This window comes from Rhizoctonia solani, chromosome 7 (assembly GCF_016906535.1).
Source record: "Rhizoctonia solani chromosome 7, complete sequence".
NCBI classification, from domain to species: domain Eukaryota; kingdom Fungi; phylum Basidiomycota; class Agaricomycetes; order Cantharellales; family Ceratobasidiaceae; genus Rhizoctonia; species Rhizoctonia solani.
Window position 1 is genome coordinate 644,284 of NC_057376.1, and position 16,615 is coordinate 660,898.

The 16,615-nt window shown below is 47.4% G+C and overlaps 5 protein-coding genes across 5 annotated transcripts; 3 read left to right on the forward strand and 2 right to left on the reverse strand.

Moving 5' to 3' along the window:
* Window positions 1–120: 120 nt before the first annotated feature.
* On the forward strand, window positions 121–1,491 carry RhiXN_06373 (uncharacterized protein; the record flags this gene model as incomplete). The annotated part of the gene is made up of 4 exons (XM_043326189.1): window positions 121–442; window positions 494–909; window positions 962–1,290; window positions 1,350–1,491. The coding sequence occupies 4 exons, from the start codon at window positions 121–123 to the stop codon at window positions 1,489–1,491; spliced, it is 1,209 nt and encodes a 402-aa protein (XP_043181621.1).
* A 391-nt stretch (window positions 1,492–1,882) lies between these two features.
* On the reverse strand, window positions 1,883–3,373 carry RhiXN_06374 (uncharacterized protein; the record flags this gene model as incomplete). Its single annotated transcript, XM_043326190.1, has 4 exons — window positions 1,883–1,936; window positions 1,999–2,103; window positions 2,155–3,228; window positions 3,281–3,373. The coding sequence occupies 4 exons, from the start codon at window positions 3,371–3,373 to the stop codon at window positions 1,883–1,885; spliced, it is 1,326 nt and encodes a 441-aa protein (XP_043181622.1).
* A 2,028-nt stretch (window positions 3,374–5,401) lies between these two features.
* On the forward strand, window positions 5,402–6,909 carry RhiXN_06375 (F-box-like domain-containing protein; the record flags this gene model as incomplete). The annotated part of the gene is made up of 2 exons (XM_043326191.1): window positions 5,402–5,593; window positions 5,647–6,909. 2 exons carry the CDS (start codon window positions 5,402–5,404, stop codon window positions 6,907–6,909), a joined length of 1,455 nt encoding a protein of 484 aa, XP_043181623.1.
* A 563-nt stretch (window positions 6,910–7,472) lies between these two features.
* Window positions 7,473–11,761, forward strand: RhiXN_06376 (alanyl-tRNA synthetase; the record flags this gene model as incomplete). Its single annotated transcript, XM_043326192.1, has 17 exons — window positions 7,473–7,625; window positions 7,674–7,779; window positions 7,833–7,919; window positions 7,974–8,162; window positions 8,209–8,753; window positions 8,805–9,204; window positions 9,260–9,549; window positions 9,606–10,000; window positions 10,053–10,368; window positions 10,421–10,510; window positions 10,560–10,736; window positions 10,788–10,833; window positions 11,100–11,128; window positions 11,179–11,233; window positions 11,286–11,364; window positions 11,415–11,668; window positions 11,718–11,761. 17 exons carry the CDS (start codon window positions 7,473–7,475, stop codon window positions 11,759–11,761), a joined length of 3,255 nt encoding a protein of 1,084 aa, XP_043181624.1.
* Window positions 11,762–13,442: 1,681 nt separating this feature from the next.
* Window positions 13,443–16,448, reverse strand: RhiXN_06377 (uncharacterized protein; the record flags this gene model as incomplete). The annotated part of the gene is made up of 12 exons (XM_043326193.1): window positions 13,443–14,002; window positions 14,062–14,180; window positions 14,243–14,386; window positions 14,521–14,639; window positions 14,695–14,838; window positions 14,892–15,116; window positions 15,216–15,452; window positions 15,527–15,603; window positions 15,650–15,716; window positions 15,765–16,006; window positions 16,060–16,329; window positions 16,379–16,448. The coding sequence occupies 12 exons, from the start codon at window positions 16,446–16,448 to the stop codon at window positions 13,443–13,445; spliced, it is 2,274 nt and encodes a 757-aa protein (XP_043181625.1).
* Window positions 16,449–16,615: the final 167 nt, after the last annotated feature.

Below are 16,615 nucleotides of genomic sequence, written 5' to 3' on the forward strand. Positions count from 1 at the left end.
GTGATAGAGGTGATATAAACACGAGAAATCACCAGAAGTCACGTGCTATACGGATGAGGTAATGCGTAACGCAAGTGTGTCTGGTTACGTGACCTCATCTTCGTCCCACAATCGACCACGATGAGACTTGGACTGGTGACGGGATTAGCTATTTCTTCCACACTGGCGTGGGCCTATGAGCCTCGGGTATATCTTTTGTCTACTCGGGGCATGCTTAATGGCAACCGTGCAGGATCATCGGCACCACCTTCCCTCACGTTACCGCAAACCAACAAGGTGCTTGCAAACCATCTGGGGCTTGATATATACGAGAGCCTGGAGGACTATGGGGAAGGCAAGGAATGGCAGAAGATGCTCAAGAGTGGGATAGACTCCCTGCTTGACGGCGACGAAGCGCCAAAGAACACGATGATGCTGGTGCTATATACCGACAGGCCTCAAGGTAAGCTGCGCTGGACTGCGGTGGCATTTTCGTTTAATAACTTGGTATCAGACCTTGCAGCTATGCCAACATTTGACTATTTCCCTGAACAACCCAGCTTCTATATTAACTCCACACTGTCACGACGCGATATCTCTGCGTTACTCTCCAACTACGCTGCTCACGCTCGCGAGAACTTTGCCACCATTCCCAAGGGACTGGACTGGAATACCGATTCCGACTTCACTTCCAAATTCAATGCGGACGATATCATTCAAACCTTCAAAGTGCCAGGCAAATCGGCTGAACTTTTCCTCGATGAGATCATGGCTATCCAGTACTTCAAGCATGGCTCTTGGTCAAAGAACGCCGAGGCGTCCAATTTTGCGACGTTTGAGATCACCGCTCTTGATCTTTTGGCTGAAGAATACGGCCGTGACAGTGAGCAGTACCGCAAGGCTGTCGATGTCATCGAGTGGCTTAGTATCGTGCGTACCCGTTCCTGGCCAACACGTCCTTTTGATTAATTTAATTCTATAGCTCGGGTGGCACGAGGGCGAAACATACAGTCTCATCGTCACACCTAAAACTGAGCCTGAAGGGCACTCGTACCATCAGGCACGCAATATTGCTGCACCTATTGAACGTCGCGCACCCGTCTCGGGCAGCGTTCCTATCTACTCTTGCTTCAAGAGCGCCGATACTTGCAGCAACGCAACTTCGGCCTGCTCTGGACGTGGCTCTTGTGTTCCTGTCTCGCGTGCAGGAAGGACGTGCTTTACGTGCAAGTGTGAACCAAGCAGGTCCCAAGATGGTATGACTACTACCTACTGGGCTGGTCAAAAATGCGAGCGTAAAGATGTCAGCTCGTCAGTTCATTTCCTTATGCAATCCCATTGAATCTGTTACTTAAAGCCATGGTTTCTAGTGCGTTCGTTCTCCTGACCGGTACCGTGGTCGGGGTACTCGTCATCGCCTTTGGCTCAGTGGCGTTGCTGTATGGCGTTGGGGACGAGAAGTTGCCCGGAACTTTGACTGGTGGTGCTGTTCATGGGACGAAACACGATTAGAGAATCGAGGCCCCGAGCGGAGTATGTTGGTCACTGAGTCAAGAGTTAAGTGTGCTGTATTAATTTTCCTGTTACAATCTCTACGTATAAACTACCTTGCGCTGCCAATTACGAGACCAACCCACTAGGCGAGCTTTACACCTGCCCGGATAATTAAGATTGAAGTTACGGAAACATTCAAAGTTTTCCATGCCCTCTGATAACCAATGGTTGGCGAGGAGTCGGTGGAACTGGGAGATCCGTCCGAACTGGCTGGTATTGTGGTTCAGCACGTTAAATTTCACATCTCAACTAGGCTCCAAGTTGCATCTCTGAACGAAACGAAAATCACATAATTACTGGATCATTGAATTACTATAGTACACTGTCCAAGAAACTATTGAGTTCGATATTAATGAGACTCATTGGCCAGACGTTTAGCCTTCTCAGCCTTTTCTTTCAGAACCTATAGGCGTAACTGGGTTAGGACAGAACTTGGTGACTCCGAGTATCATAAGGAATACATACCTTCAAGACATCATCGTATGTCTCCCGGGTCAATTTTTGAGCATCGTCGCTACGAGATTGAGCGATCTTGAATAACTCTCGTAGGTCAGGAGTTGAGTCAAGCGCCTGAACCTCGGGTCAGACCTAAAACTTTTATCTGTAATTAGGTATTCTCACCTGCTCGCCCCCAGGAATCATCTTTACCATACTCTCAAATCCTCCGCCCGAGAACTTATCTGCCATGTCCTTCAAGCCGCCCTTCCCGCTCTTGGCCGCATCAACTTTCTCCAAGATGAACTTCTTGAGTTCATTGAGCTTGTCCTCACTAATGTTACCCTTGGTATCTGCCACTTGCTTGATGCGGTCCCAAATCTCGCGAGAGTTACTTCCGCTTATCGCAGCAACGCCACCCCCGACGCTCATGAGAGTAGACGAATTCTCGTCGAGTAGCTTCCTAATGTCCGGCATCTTGTCCAGAGCCGGTCCGGCCTGCTTCCTCGCCCGCTCCCAAGCATCCCGGCCCGTCTTTTCAGCAACGCGCTTCGCCTCATCCGACTTCTCGCGTACGATTTGGATGATAGTAGCGACTGAAGTGGCAGTAACGCCGTTAGACTTTACGGTATCGATAATCTTGTTTGCCGTATCGTCGTATAGCTTCTTTGCTTCGGGACCATGCTGCTTGGCGAAATCCTTGAACTCTTCCCAGTTTCCGCCAAGTGCCTCGCGCAACTTGGGGTGACGCTCGAGAATAGGGGTAACGGCGTCGGAAGAAAGCTCTCCGGCAACCTTTCCGAGCTCCCCAACACGCTTCTGGACAACTCCAAGAATGGCCATCACGCTATCCACATTCATTGACTTGCGCTCGTTGGTGATCTTCTTGATGTCATTGTATGCGCCGGAAATAATCGAGTCAATCTCGTCGCGATGGCTATTGTGTAGTTCATCGATCGAATCGAATATCGAGTCCACAGATTGAGAGCCGCCAGGGATAAAAACCGCGTAGGACTTGGCTACGGAACGAAGATAGGAGAGCGCCTCGTTTGGAGGAGGAAGAGAATCCTTGATTTGAGTCTTGGCGCTATTGAGAGTATTGGAAATCCTGTGAGAAGCATCGACTGCAGTCTTGACGCCTGAGAATTGGTACCACACGTAGCCACCGAGGAGAACAGCTCCTCCGCCAGCTAGTCCAGAAGCAATGTGAGTGATTGAAACAGGACTAGGATTGGCTGTGTGAGTAATATCCGCTCGCATCTGAAGGCTGGTGTCAATAAAATGTGATGACAAGCGCAAGCCAGCTCCTTACCGACTCGAATCGAGCCCCTCGAGTCTGCGAACGAGGTGCAGAACGGAGCGAAGCACGAGCAGTACGTGTGATGAGAGTGCGAGGGGCAGACATGATGATTAAGATAGGTGAAGTTCAATGAATTTCTGAGGAGGTCAGTTTGGCTTTTTATACCTTCGAAAAATGTCATGAGACCATTTTGTGCGAGACAGGCGGGCGCAAAATGACACTGGAGCTCTGAGCTATGACGTACACCGCGAGAGGTGACGATGGTCGCTGGTGCCCTTATTCATGTGGTTTGGTCTCGATGATCCAAATTGCCAATATCTCAATTGCTTGGAAGTTTTGATCTGACGTTCGAGTTACTCATCTTGGTAAATCCATTATAATGATGCATATTCAGACATCATTGCAGCCAATAGCAATTCAATCGCAGTATAGTAAGCTGCTTTCGAGCTCGGCTAGCGGATATTCTAGCCTCGATGACGTCACCTATTATAGGCTTCCTAGAATTTGTTCGTGAGTTACCGACACACCGTATACATATTGTGAGAAACCAAAATAGACCGGTTACAAGCTTATATTAACACCTTGATTATACTACAGATTATATGGCTTTACCATATAAGAAGGCTACGGGATCGACACCCACTCGTTGTTGTTTACGAGTTGGTTCAGGAGAAGACTCCAGCGGGGGTGCCAACTTTTGAGAGATATCAATATCATTGTAAAGGACTTCAGAGTGCATTTTGTAAGCAGAGGATACTCCATCTTTATGTTCAACCACAAAGTGGTTCGTTACTTATGACTGTCGTTGCCAGCCCTGCAAACAAATCAACAAAATGCACCAAGGTAAAGCATACAGCCTGGTGTATTGTGTTAACTTGCTTACCTCCCCCTTGTGTGCTTCGTCCTGCCTCACAGGGTCTTTGTATGCGCTCCCAATTGAATCATCGCTCTCTATCAAGGTATTACTGGCCATCGAAATCCGCTCCACTGGCGTGAAGTCAACGAGAAGAGTGTAGGTTGTAATGAATGGGGGAGCTATAAGTTCAATTAGATTTTTATGGAGGTGACGATCGAGAGTTATGGTACATACTACAATTGTGCCAGCCTCTTCTCGCTTGTAACACCGACGGATTGTTGTCATATCGGTCAGTTTAGACACTCTCTGCGAATATTGGAATGTCACTCCTCGAATGAGCCAAGCTCATTTATGAATGAGAGCAACCAGCAGCGGAATGGCCCTGTGCGATTATGTAATCCTCCGGATCTGCAGGATCATGCGGCTACTGACATACTACTATTAGAAAGGTCGATGTGGATCAAATGTAGTTACTTACCTATATCGAACTAACCGCCTTTACAGTATCGGTTGTTGCTTCGGAGTGCCACTTATAGGGAGATTGAGTGAACCTCTGAAGATTAGGAACTGAATACGGATTTGATGTTTTGATCGGTTCTACAACCACCGTTTATAGGTGCGACTATTATGTTGGGGCACGATCCTTAATATATCTTGAATTTCTATGAGAGAATAGTAAGTACGGATTTTGCCAGAGTTGCTGATAGGCGAATAGCCGTGTGAGTAAGATCTTCCACCCACTTCCAAAGCAGTTCATCCGCTCCTCCATCTCCATCAATGTATTTCTTCGATACATACACTGAATACTTGGAGATAATTGTGAAGAAGGTATAGCGTTAGGCGGTGGCGATGGTGATAGCAGTGGTAGTGAGAAAGCACGACCGTGGGATTTATTGCTTTCTGCCAAAATTCAATCTTGTGCATGCATGTATTAGTCATGCGGTGCAAGCTCACGTGGAATTCAAACCTGCAAGTTACAGTTTCGGTACTTATAAACACCATCTTTTTGATGGTGTTACCAGCAGGTAGGCGTTTTCATTTGCTACGGAACACGACGCTATAACTGATCTAGGCACACGCAAACACAGCGACGTAGTGGCAAGGTACCAAAACGCACCTATTATCGTGTATTGCTTTTACTCTTGGCAGCTATGGAAGAAATCCAATTGGTGGGGAACATCTCTATACAATCGGGCCTTACGGTTGAATTCAGTGTTACCAGGCGGTACATGAACGAGAACTGGATAACAATCGACAGCCTATCAATAGGCTCCCGTATGAAGTGCTTTCTCGGATCTTCGTGCTATGTAGACAAACCCGAAGTAGAAGACGAGGGCGTCCCGATCTGTTCTGCGCAACTGTATTACCAGTCAGTCATTAATTGTCACCTAAGCCCATTTTTGGACCCTCATCCTGCTGCTCAGTCTACATGTCGGCATTGGAGAAGCGCTACCTTTGACACCAAAGCAGTCCGTTCTATGCCTTACATGTTATATAACTATTGACATTAACTGTTTTTCAGCTTTGGTCTCTGGTGACACTTTCGGACCGCCCCCCATTTCATTTTTCGGCATTGTGTTTGGATCGCTCTGGGACAACGTCGCCGCTCGATGTCGAAATTGAGATAAACAATAGGTTCTGGCAACATATACCCGATTGTGACCCCAATACACGTGTGCAGGCGGTCCATGGCGCACTTACTTTTATTTTGGCACACGGTGGTATTCCTTCAAGGTGGAGATCTCTCTGGCTCTACACACCAGGGAGCCAAAGAAGCAATCTGGGTCTCCACATTGCGGCGCTGGACATCATCGGCGCATTTCCGATGCCTTCATTACAGTATATTGAGTTAAAATGTTCAATTTACCACTATGGTGGCGGAGACCAGACTCATATTTTGTCCTTACCCGCAAAGCCCTTGTTCCGTGATCCCTCTCCAACCCAGTTGCGCGTTGCTAAACTGGAATGGATCCCACGTCCTTATTTATTCGTAAATCCAGGCTATCCTCAACTTGTTGGCCTGAATCACCTCGAAATCCGTTTCCCGCTCGACCTACCCGAGCTTGAACACATGAAGACGCTGCTAGATGCTAGTCCGATGCTCAGAGTATTGTCTCTGGATTTGAGGGCCACTAGTCCTCAAATATCAGCGGAACTGATTTACCTTCCAAAAATCCACATTCCCAGTCTACAAGTCTTGGCACTATCGGCCAATTCCCGCACTCATACCCCACGATGGGGGCATAATTTACTTTTAATGATCGATGCTCCCAACGTCGAATCTCTCCGATTCCAATTGGAATATTCGGGGGCTGATCCTTTGCAAGACCAAGAATTGATTGATTATATTACCAGAGGTGCCAATCCAGCCAATCCTAGAGCTCTCTTTCCTTCTCTGACTGCCCTCGAGCTTTCAATTGATCAAGACCACACAGGCCTTTTCGAACAATTCCTAACAGCATACTCTCTGATCACCACCCTTTACTTGCCTCACCCTACGTATGGGCAGGTTGAGGCGTTACGCATGCAACCTTGGCTTGTACCTGAGCTGACATGCTTGGCCGTGAAGGCTGAAAGAGACTCAACGCTAAGGGACGCCATTTTCGAGCGGTGTAGTGCAGGATTGCCCTTGAAAACGGTGTTGGTGGAACTTTCTCCGGTGCCTCTGCCGTGGATCAGGCGTTCGGAGGCGAGACTTCGGGAATACCTTGAAGGGTTGGATGTTAGGATAATTCTTACCAAATCAAACACTCGGGCACGTAAGATGCTAGGATTTGTCGAATGATGAGATGGCGAGAGTGTATAGGCTTCGGTAAGGCCATTTTGTAAAAGCAATATATGTCACTCGAGATGGATGGGCAGAACTCACAGGGTCACAGCGATAGATGGAGATGGGGAATATTGATAAATCAACTTTACAGGCCAGTTTCTTTGTATTATAGAAGGTGATTTTGGTTGGAGTGAATCGGTTCACTAGAACCTACAGCTACACAAATGCGCATATAGTATCGAGCTAAATTTAAAAATAACCTCAGAGTAAACTTCCGCTCGATAAGTGCAGGTATGCAGCTTCACCTCTGTTTACGAGAATGATATTCTTCAAGACTAGGAGAAAGAGTGAGCTCGCTCCTAACCGTAATCTACAGTTAGTAACACATTAGGGAGAGTTGCCCTATATGATGTAATCAATCTTGAGGACATATTGAACGCCCAGCGTTTGAGAGATTTGGAGTCATGCGATTATTGATCTGCAGACTCTCAGGTCTCCGTCGGTTCAATTATCGGTGCTGGCCGCAACTTGCACGCTATCAAAATCTACTTTTGCCGCGACATAGGGCATACAGCAAGATGACCCCGAATGTTGGAGAATGGCCTGCGAATCGTGTCCGCAAGGAGTTTATTGATTTCTTCGAGGCCCGAGGGCATAAATTCTGGGCGTCCTCTTCGACTATACCATATGACGACCCGACTCTATTGTTCGCGAATGCTGGAATGAACCAGGTATGTACCGTAGCTCTGTGTACCCCTCACCGCTCATCGGCGTGATAGTATAAATCTATCTTCCTTGGTACTGTGGATCCCAACTCTGAGCTCTCAAAATTGAAACGAGCTGTCAACAGTCAAAAGTGTATCCGTGCTGGTGGGAAACACAATGGTCAGTGTATTAGATTGCCAGTTAATATCCGTTAATTCAGCGGCTCTTAACAGACCTAGACGATGTCGGCAAGGACACTTATCACCATACGTTTTTCGAAATGCTTGGGAATTGGTCATTTGGAGAGTATTTCAAGGCGAGTAGACTTTGATGGTATTTCTACGCTTCTAATAGTGGTTTTAATTAGAAAGAAGCTATTGCTTGGGCATGGGAGCTTCTAACCGAAGTCTACAAACTACCTAAAGATCGTCTCTATGTGACTTACTTTGAGGGCGATCCCAAGCAGGGCCTGGAGCCCGATACCGAGGCTCGTGACATTTGGAGGAGTGTCGGCGTTCCCGATGACCACATTCTTACCGGAAATGCCAAGGATAACTTTTGGGGTAAGCCATCGCTGGTTGGTTTTTCTAAATTCTAACCACTCTTCAGAGATGGGTGCTACTGGACCATGCGGTCCTTGCAGTGAAATCCATTACGATCGTATCGGTGGGCGCAACGCCGCTGACCTTGTAAACAAAGACGACCCAGACGTACTCGAGATCTGGAATAACGTGTTTATCCAGTTCAATCGAGAGGACTCGGGCGCACTTAGGCCGCTTCCTGCAAAGCACGTCGATACGGGTATGGGTTTCGAGCGATTGGTATCGGTATGCCAAGACGTACGATCTAACTATGATACGGACGTATTCTCCCCAATTTTTGCGCGCATCCAAGAATTAACCGGTGCCCGATCCTACACCGGCAAGTTGGGCGCAGAAGACGCCGATGGTATTGATACGGCTTATCGTGTAGTCGCTGACCACGTGCGTACACTTACTTTTGCTCTGAGCGATGGTGGCGTTCCCAACAACGTTGGTCGTGGGTACGTTCTGCGGCGAATACTCAGGAGAGGTGCACGATATGTGCGAAAAAAGTTTGGTGTGCCTATTGGTACCTTCTTTGGCCAACTTGTTCCGGCAGTCGTAGAGCAATTGGTAAGAGCCCTCATCCATCCAAACTACATGTCGTGTTAACGACTGTTTCAGGGAGATTTCTTTCCAGAAATCACCAAAAAGGTCGATGATATCAAAGAAATATTAAATGAGGAAGAAGAGTCCTTCTCTCGCACTCTCGACCGAGGCGAGAAGCTCTTTGAAAACTACGCGCAGGCTGCACTCTCATCCGGTGCAAAGGAGCTCAACGGACGCGATGTATGGCGTCTATACGACACCTACGGTTTCCCGGTCGATTTGACCCGCCTGATGGCCGAAGAGCTAGGTCTTGGGGTTAGTGACGCTGAATTCGAGGCTGCACAAGCCGCCAGCAAAGCAGCGAGTAAAGGTGGAAAGAAGGTAGTCGGAGAGGTCGTCAAGCTTGACGTTCATGACCTTGGCTCCCTAGAAAAACGAGACGATGTCCCTAAGACTGAAGATGGCGCCAAATACTGTGAGTTGATGAGCTATATGTATGACATGATTCATTGAGTTTGCCCCCCTTTTAGTGACTGGCAACATTGATGCGCAAATCAAAGCCATCTATCACCCCACGAAGAAATTCATTGACAGTCTTTCTTCTGAATCCTCCGAATCGTTTGGTATTTTACTCGACAAGACCTGCATGTATGCAGAATCTGGAGGTCAAGAATACGATACCGGAAGTATTATCATCGATGGCGTGGCCGAGTTTGCAGTTGAGAATGTTCAGGTTTTCAATGGATACGTTCTACACACTGGAACCATGAAATACGGGGAGTTGAAGGTTGGCGACAAGGTCGTTGCCAGCTATGATGAAGTAAGCCACGGCATACATGTTTTGCTCTGAGTCGTTGATATTCAAGGTCCCGCCAGCTCCGTCGTTGGCCGCTGCGAAACAATCATACGGCGACCCACATTCTCAACTGGTCTTTGCGGGATGCTCTCGGCGATCATATCGACCAAAAAGGCTCCCTTGTTGCGCCAACTAAACTCCGTTTTGACTTTTCGCACAAGCAACAACTTGCTCTCCCCGAACTTGAAAAAATTGAGAAATCCAACAACGAATGGGTCGCTCGGAACGAAAAAGTCCACTCGGCCGATATTGGGTTGCAAGACGGATACCAAGTCAATGGTCTCCGTGCAGTGTTCGGTGAAGCGTACCCAGATCCTGTCAGGGTTGTCGCTATTGGTGGTTCTGTAGAAGACATCATGCAAGATCCAAAGAACGAAAAATGGCGATCTGCAAGTGTAGAATTCTGTGGTGGAACGTGAGTGATATTTTTGCCTCGAATGGACCCACCTTGCTCATACGTAATTCAGCCACGTCAACAAAACTGGTGATATCAAATCTATCATTATTACTGAAGAGTCCGGTATTGCCAAGGGCATTCGTCGCATCATTGCCGTGACAGGCCACGAAGCTGCCGAAGTAACTCGAGTGGCTGATTCGCTCAAGGCACGTCTCGAGGCATTAGAACGCAATCCTGTAGACTCGGAGCTCCGACAGCTTTCTGTCGAGTTGGACAAGGCTGATATCTCGGTTCTTCGCAAGTCTGAATTGAAGGAGAAGTTTGTCAAAGTTCGCAAAGCATTCGACGACAAGATCAAGGCCAAGGCCAATGCTACATCTAAAGCTGTAAGGCATAAAGTGCTGTGAAGAAGGCAAACACTAAATTATTCATTAATAGGCTGTCGAAGGCCTGAAGAAGTACTTTGAGGAAAACCCCAACGCCCCCGGATACTTTGTGGATCTTCCCGATGTCGAGGGCAATGCTAAGGTTTAGATTTCAAATACTCTTTCATTTATCCTACTAACCAAATATACAGGTTCTGCAAACCCTTGTCGGCGAAGCCCGCAAGTTAAACAAGGCAGCCTACTTTTTCAGCGCTGACCCCACTGGCGAAAAGGTTACGCACGTAAACTTCATACCTAAGGCTGTGGTTACAAAAGAATTTGATGCGAGAGTATGGGCGACCAAGATATCGGGAGTCCTTGGAGGAAAGGTTCGTCGTGTCTCAAACATTGAGAGACTGGATAACTCATGATGCATTCAGGGAGGAGGAAAGGATGATTCGGCACAGGGTGTTGGTACAAATGTTAGTAAGATTCCAGAAGCTGTCAAACTTGCGGAGGATACATTTGGCGAATCACTTGGCAAGGCCGCCTAATTAAATGTAGTAATAGTATAGTTGCGGTGAATGAATATCAATAAGCAGTCATAGCCACCTGAGCCGCGCAAGCCACTATATCACGTGCTCTCACTTTGCTCGGACTGTTTGCATCCGAGTGTACTCGGATGTAAATTTCTGGCTCATCATCACATCGCTTGTATCGACGCCAACGCGCTAAAATCAATATGTCTCTAGTCGTCCCCGAAGCCCACCAGCAGTTCCAGGTATGCTCATATACACCCCGTCCTAGACTATTATTTATGCCATAACATAGCATATTCTGCGTCTGCTCAACACCAACGTCGATGGCAAGCGTAAGATTATGTATGGTAAGCAGCATTCACTGGGGTGTATAATATCCAGCCAAACGATTTGTCCTAGCGTTGACCGAAATTCGTGGTGTCGGTCGACGATATGCCAACGTCGTCTGCAAAAAGGCCGATGTTGATCTGAAGAAGCGGTGAGCACATAGCGTGACTATAATTATTATATATTTTAATATTTCGTCAGGGCCGGTGACCTCAACTCCGACGAGCTTGAGCGCATTGTGACCATCATGCAGAACCCCACCCAGTTCAAGATCCCCACTTGGTTCCTGAACAGGCAGAAGGATATCGTTGACGGAAAGAACTCCCAGATCTTGTCCAACGCCATCGACTCTAAGATGCGTGACGACCTTGAACGTTTGAAGAAGATCAGGGCTCACCGTGGTCTCCGACACTACTGGGGCCTCCGTGTCCGTGGTCAACACACCAAGACCACTGGTGAGTACGGTCATCCCGAGACCACTATCATTATTCAACCCTTGTTCAGGCCGTCGCGGGAAGACCGTCGGTGTCTCCAAGAAGAGGGGTTAAACGGTTTCGCAGTTGTTTGTGGTTTTGCTCTGTGTCATTCTCACTCGTTGTATGCTCCTCCATGCTTATGCCAAGTCACACAATCATCTGTGATGGTCCAGGAGTGATTTCTGAATTCAAATAGGAACCAAACTAGTTACAGCTGTGGGTTGATTTGGCACAAGTGAGTTCCACGCATGGCATGGTTAGAACAAGTGAGGGGGTGAGAGGCTAGCTTTGTCCATTTTGGTGGTGTAGCAATGTTTGGCATCGTGTACACAGTGGCCCATTGCTGGTAGACAACAACGACCGCTTTCACTCGGCGCTGTTGTGGCGACATCGTCGACTTGATATCTACTATCATACAGTAAATACCCTCTACACGTCGAGTAAGCCTTCGCTTATCTCCAAGAGCCAGAAAAACTAAATACAACTACTTGGAAGTCTGCGAGAAGGCAAGACCGAGAGCTTCACAGCCGACACCAACAAATATTCAAACTTCCTCCAGAGATCTCATCTCAAGTATTTGTGCGTGCCAGTCGCATTTGGGGTTGGTGATCCAATCGAAGATCGTGCCAGAACGTAGTGACGGTAATTAACCACGATACTAAAGAATAAGGGAGATAGACATATCATGTGTTTTAGGCTGTATCTTGCCCGTGGCAAAATACTGCACTGGATACAACAGCTGTATGTGTTCTCACCCTATAAGAGTTAGATTATTGACTATAATGTTAGCTTTGGACACGTATTGCAATCTTCAACCCCCCTATGGCGCTAGATTGCGCCAAGCTATACTTGTCTTGTTGTGGACCCACATCTTGACTTGAGTTCACAATTGATTTATTTGGCAAGTCCTGAGAAATTCAAATCCCTAAGCAATAGAAGAGTATGGCCAACATGCTTGCAATACATTCAAATTCATCATAGAGCATGGGGGTGTTACATCCAGATGGAGGGTTGTTTGATTTGAACAACTAGACTTTGTGCCTGTCTTGCTTTGCTCCACTTTCTTGGGACATTGGATTTACCTCTGTTGGAATACCTTGAGGTTATTTATTTGTGGCCAGTGCAGTTATGGCAAGTGGAACAGTTTGAGTTATCTAAACTTCTTGGGTCAACACCTCAGTTGTTGTTCCAAGACCCTCCTTGGCTGAAAACTACATGGTTGCTGGGTATTCCCAACTTGTATGTGTTTGGGCACCCTTCCCACCCTCAATTGACTGGGTTGACCCATTTGCAACCTAGACTAATTGCTCAAGATTGCAAGCTATGGTGCCTCAATGGACTCCTTGCTGCCAATCCTTGATTCCATCAGAGAAAAAGGAAATGTCTACGTAGACGCCTGTAGACGTTTGTAGCATTGGATCACCAGTACCTCTACGTAGAGGTCCATATTTCTACCGTAGCGGTCTATATTTCTACTGTAGACGCCCCTTTCTACGATGTAGTTGTTTGACCAACTCTATACGTATCCTTTGTTATCTACCGTAGACTCAACAGTTGCTGTACACGTTTGAATGATCGTAGATTAACTAAATGTGATTCTCAACAGGCATGCAACGTATATACACGCGTGTGCGATGGAAAGAAAATACGACCGGAGAAAATATAGATTTTGGGGGCAAATAAAATAGTGCTTTGATAAACTCACACCCCAACAAGAGCCGGTCTCCTCGTTCTCTTTCTCAGCTCAGGCTCATTATTGGTATTCCCACCCACGCGGACTTCCGTTTGCTGCCACTATTTTCTCCATTTCCGTTTCTCCCAACTTTGCTTGCCCCTTGCGTCCATATTCTTTGTCCTTCTGCGCCTCTTCGCTCTCTGCCTCGGGCGCATCTTCCGTGCTGAGGGGCTGTCGAACGGTGGACCGTAGTCGAAATATTCTTGGCGTTCTCGGTGTTGCAATTGTCTTCTTTGCACCCCTTGATGCCGGTTTGCCCTCTCCCTTGTCCACCTCCTCTCCCTCGCCTGCCTTGCTTGAGGCCTTGCCTATGACCGGCGCTCTCTCCGCCCCCTTCCCGTTCCTATCTTTGCGTTTCCTGCCGGCCCGCCCATTCTCCTCGCCACCAGCCGTCCACCTGTTGTTGGGCCCGACTTCGATCACGTCCAAAGCCTTGCCTGATTCCTGCTTTCCCTCTCCCTTGGCATTGATATCCGCGTTGGCATCAACATTGGGGTCGGTATCAGTGCTGGCGCCAGCGGCCGCACTACCCTCCTCATTTTTGCTCCCTTCCTGCTCCTCCTGCTCCTCCCGATTGTCTTTGCGTTGTTTTTGCTCCCACCCCAACTATTTAACTTGCTTTCGCTATCCGCCTCACCCTTGCAATCCATCAAGGGCCCAGGTTCCAAACGGACAATATCCTTAATTGAGAGCCGGCGGCTATTTGCCTTGGCTTTGGACTTCGCAATCATGGCAGGCTTGATAGGTGCTTGTTTACTGGTTCAAACGGGATGTAGTTAGTGATGAAGAAAACATGTAGATAGTAAATAACCACTTACATTCCACGTTGGTACATACCTGTCTGGATATGATCAATTGCGTCTGGGTCAACTTCGGCCAGGGTGAGCAGGTTGTCTAAATGATCCTTGTAATATTCTTCCAACATCTCCCTAACGATTGTGTCGTTGTGTTCTTCCTTGTCGCTGTGATATGTTTCAAGTAGAAAGTGAATCTTTTAGATGATACCCATATTGGCGTCAACCCTAGGTTCCAACATTAAAATGAACTTATGATTGCGCAAAGGAGGGCTATTGTTGGCAGCGGCATTTTCACAAACATCTTGGAAAATTTTGTCCCAATTGGTGGCTTGCCCTTTTGTTTGGTAAAAACTGTTGCATCACATGCGGTTTGCAGGAACGGGTGTTCGTAGTACCCTGTACGCGGCTTTGCACCAGGCTGTCGTAAATAGTAAATACCTGATAAATCCCACATATCCGATAAAGCTACGTACTTGCGTATGGAAGCCATGGTTTAAAAGTTTTTCAATTTTAGTTTTACCCTGTGCAGGGGCTCTTGTCAGACCATATTCCCCGGGAATCTTCGGCTTGATTGCGTCCTTCAGCTTTCCTTGCCAGCTAGTAATACAATATTTAATCTGCAAAGTGTTCAGGCGCTACTCCCGTTGTGTAATAAACATGAGTTGCTCACCGCTCGTAGTTTGTTGATACTTATAGAATAACAATTCAAGGTAGGATCATCAACAACCCTGCTGGCGCAGAAATGCCACGTACGTGCAATCAACTCGTCAAGTTGCTTCGGTTCGATAAAAAATCCCTCAGTGAGAAGGATAGCAAAAACTTTGTCGAGGGTGGCCTCTAAAATCTCCCAAACCAACCCTTGATAGTCGCTTGACTTGGATTTCCCTTTTTTTTTCTATAAACAGCTAGTTGGTTCAATTTTAATTGTCAAAATACTCGTCAAAATACTTGCCGGTCCATCTTCGTCACAGCTTGTTTCTCCCAGTTCATATACCGTGCTGTCTTGCTCAATTTGCTCGAGTTCTGCCTTTTTGTCATCAGAATCCACATCCCAGTCAATGGCAGTCACCAAATCAGAATGAGCGAGACGGGGTTGTGCCGGGGGAGCATCTTGGAGCCTGTTAGTGGTTGCCATGATGGACAATGTGGGTATATGCTTCTTGAAGGGGGCAGGACGGTGGGAATTAACAATCACGGGAGTATTATTGCAATTTGCTGAGGATAACAAGGGCTGCCGTGGCAATATACAGACAAGGTTGTTGATAGAGAAGATGGGTTTAATAGCCCAGGAGAGCTTGAGCGAACCGAGAGCGCAGTCAATACACTTGATGCCCGAGATTTGCTTCTAATATGAAGACATGTGCCCCCCTTGTACAGAGGTCCTAGAGAGTACAATTAGCGTCTGTTTCTAATGGTAATATCGCATACCTTTCCGAGTCTTTGTCCCCTTTGCATTACTAGGGTTGTCTGCCTGGACCGTACCCAAATCTTGAAGCTACTGCAAGTAAGTAGTGGATAAGGCATATATTAACCAATACCATACCTCTTCATCGCTAGTAAGGCCCCCAACTGTGCTTTCTGCAGCTTGCACGGTGGGCGCCAGTGTTGAACGCATGTTGCCGTTCTCCCAAACCATTCTCAGCTCCTTCAACAAGAAGTTGAAATGATCGGCCCAGCGGTCGCGCATTGCAATATTTGCGACTAGCTGAGATTTGAGCGTGGCCTCATCGACAGTTGCGTTACCAGATGAAGGGAGTAGCTTATTTGCGGCAGCTCCCTTATGAGCTAGTTGGTTAAATTAGCGTAAAACAAACACGACCAAGTTGAAATGAACACACCATTTGCTTGAGCATTTGTCTTCACAGTAGCTTTGGCACTTGCGGTAGCAGTAGATCCAACCTTGGCCCCCCTCTTTATGGGAGGCGCGGGTGTATCCTCTTCGTCCAAGTTGGACCCACTCTTGTTATTGACAGCTGAATTGTCCCTTCCATCCTCCTTGTGGACCTCCTCGTGGAGTTGCTGCTGAGAGAGCATCTCGTACTGCTCTTGAATGTTCTCCTTGCGTTTCTTGGTTTCCCGGAATCGCCTAAGCCGATCCATGTCTTTGTCTGTGCCGGCCGGTGAGTTGAGGTACTAATACAGGTCGGACAAACTCACCATTCTGTTCAGCGCGTTTTGCGCGTGGTGGGTCCACGCGTAGTGTCCGTTTTGAACCTGAATCTACCATTTTTTGCTAAGAGTGGGGGAGGGGGGACAAAAGACAAGTAACAACACGACAAACGGTGTCGCGCATCCTTTGGCCAGGGTCCGTCACGTCAATGTACAATTACCAATTCAGGTATGATAAACAATTTCATATTTTTGACTGTGGCACAAGCAGCAAGAAAATGCCTG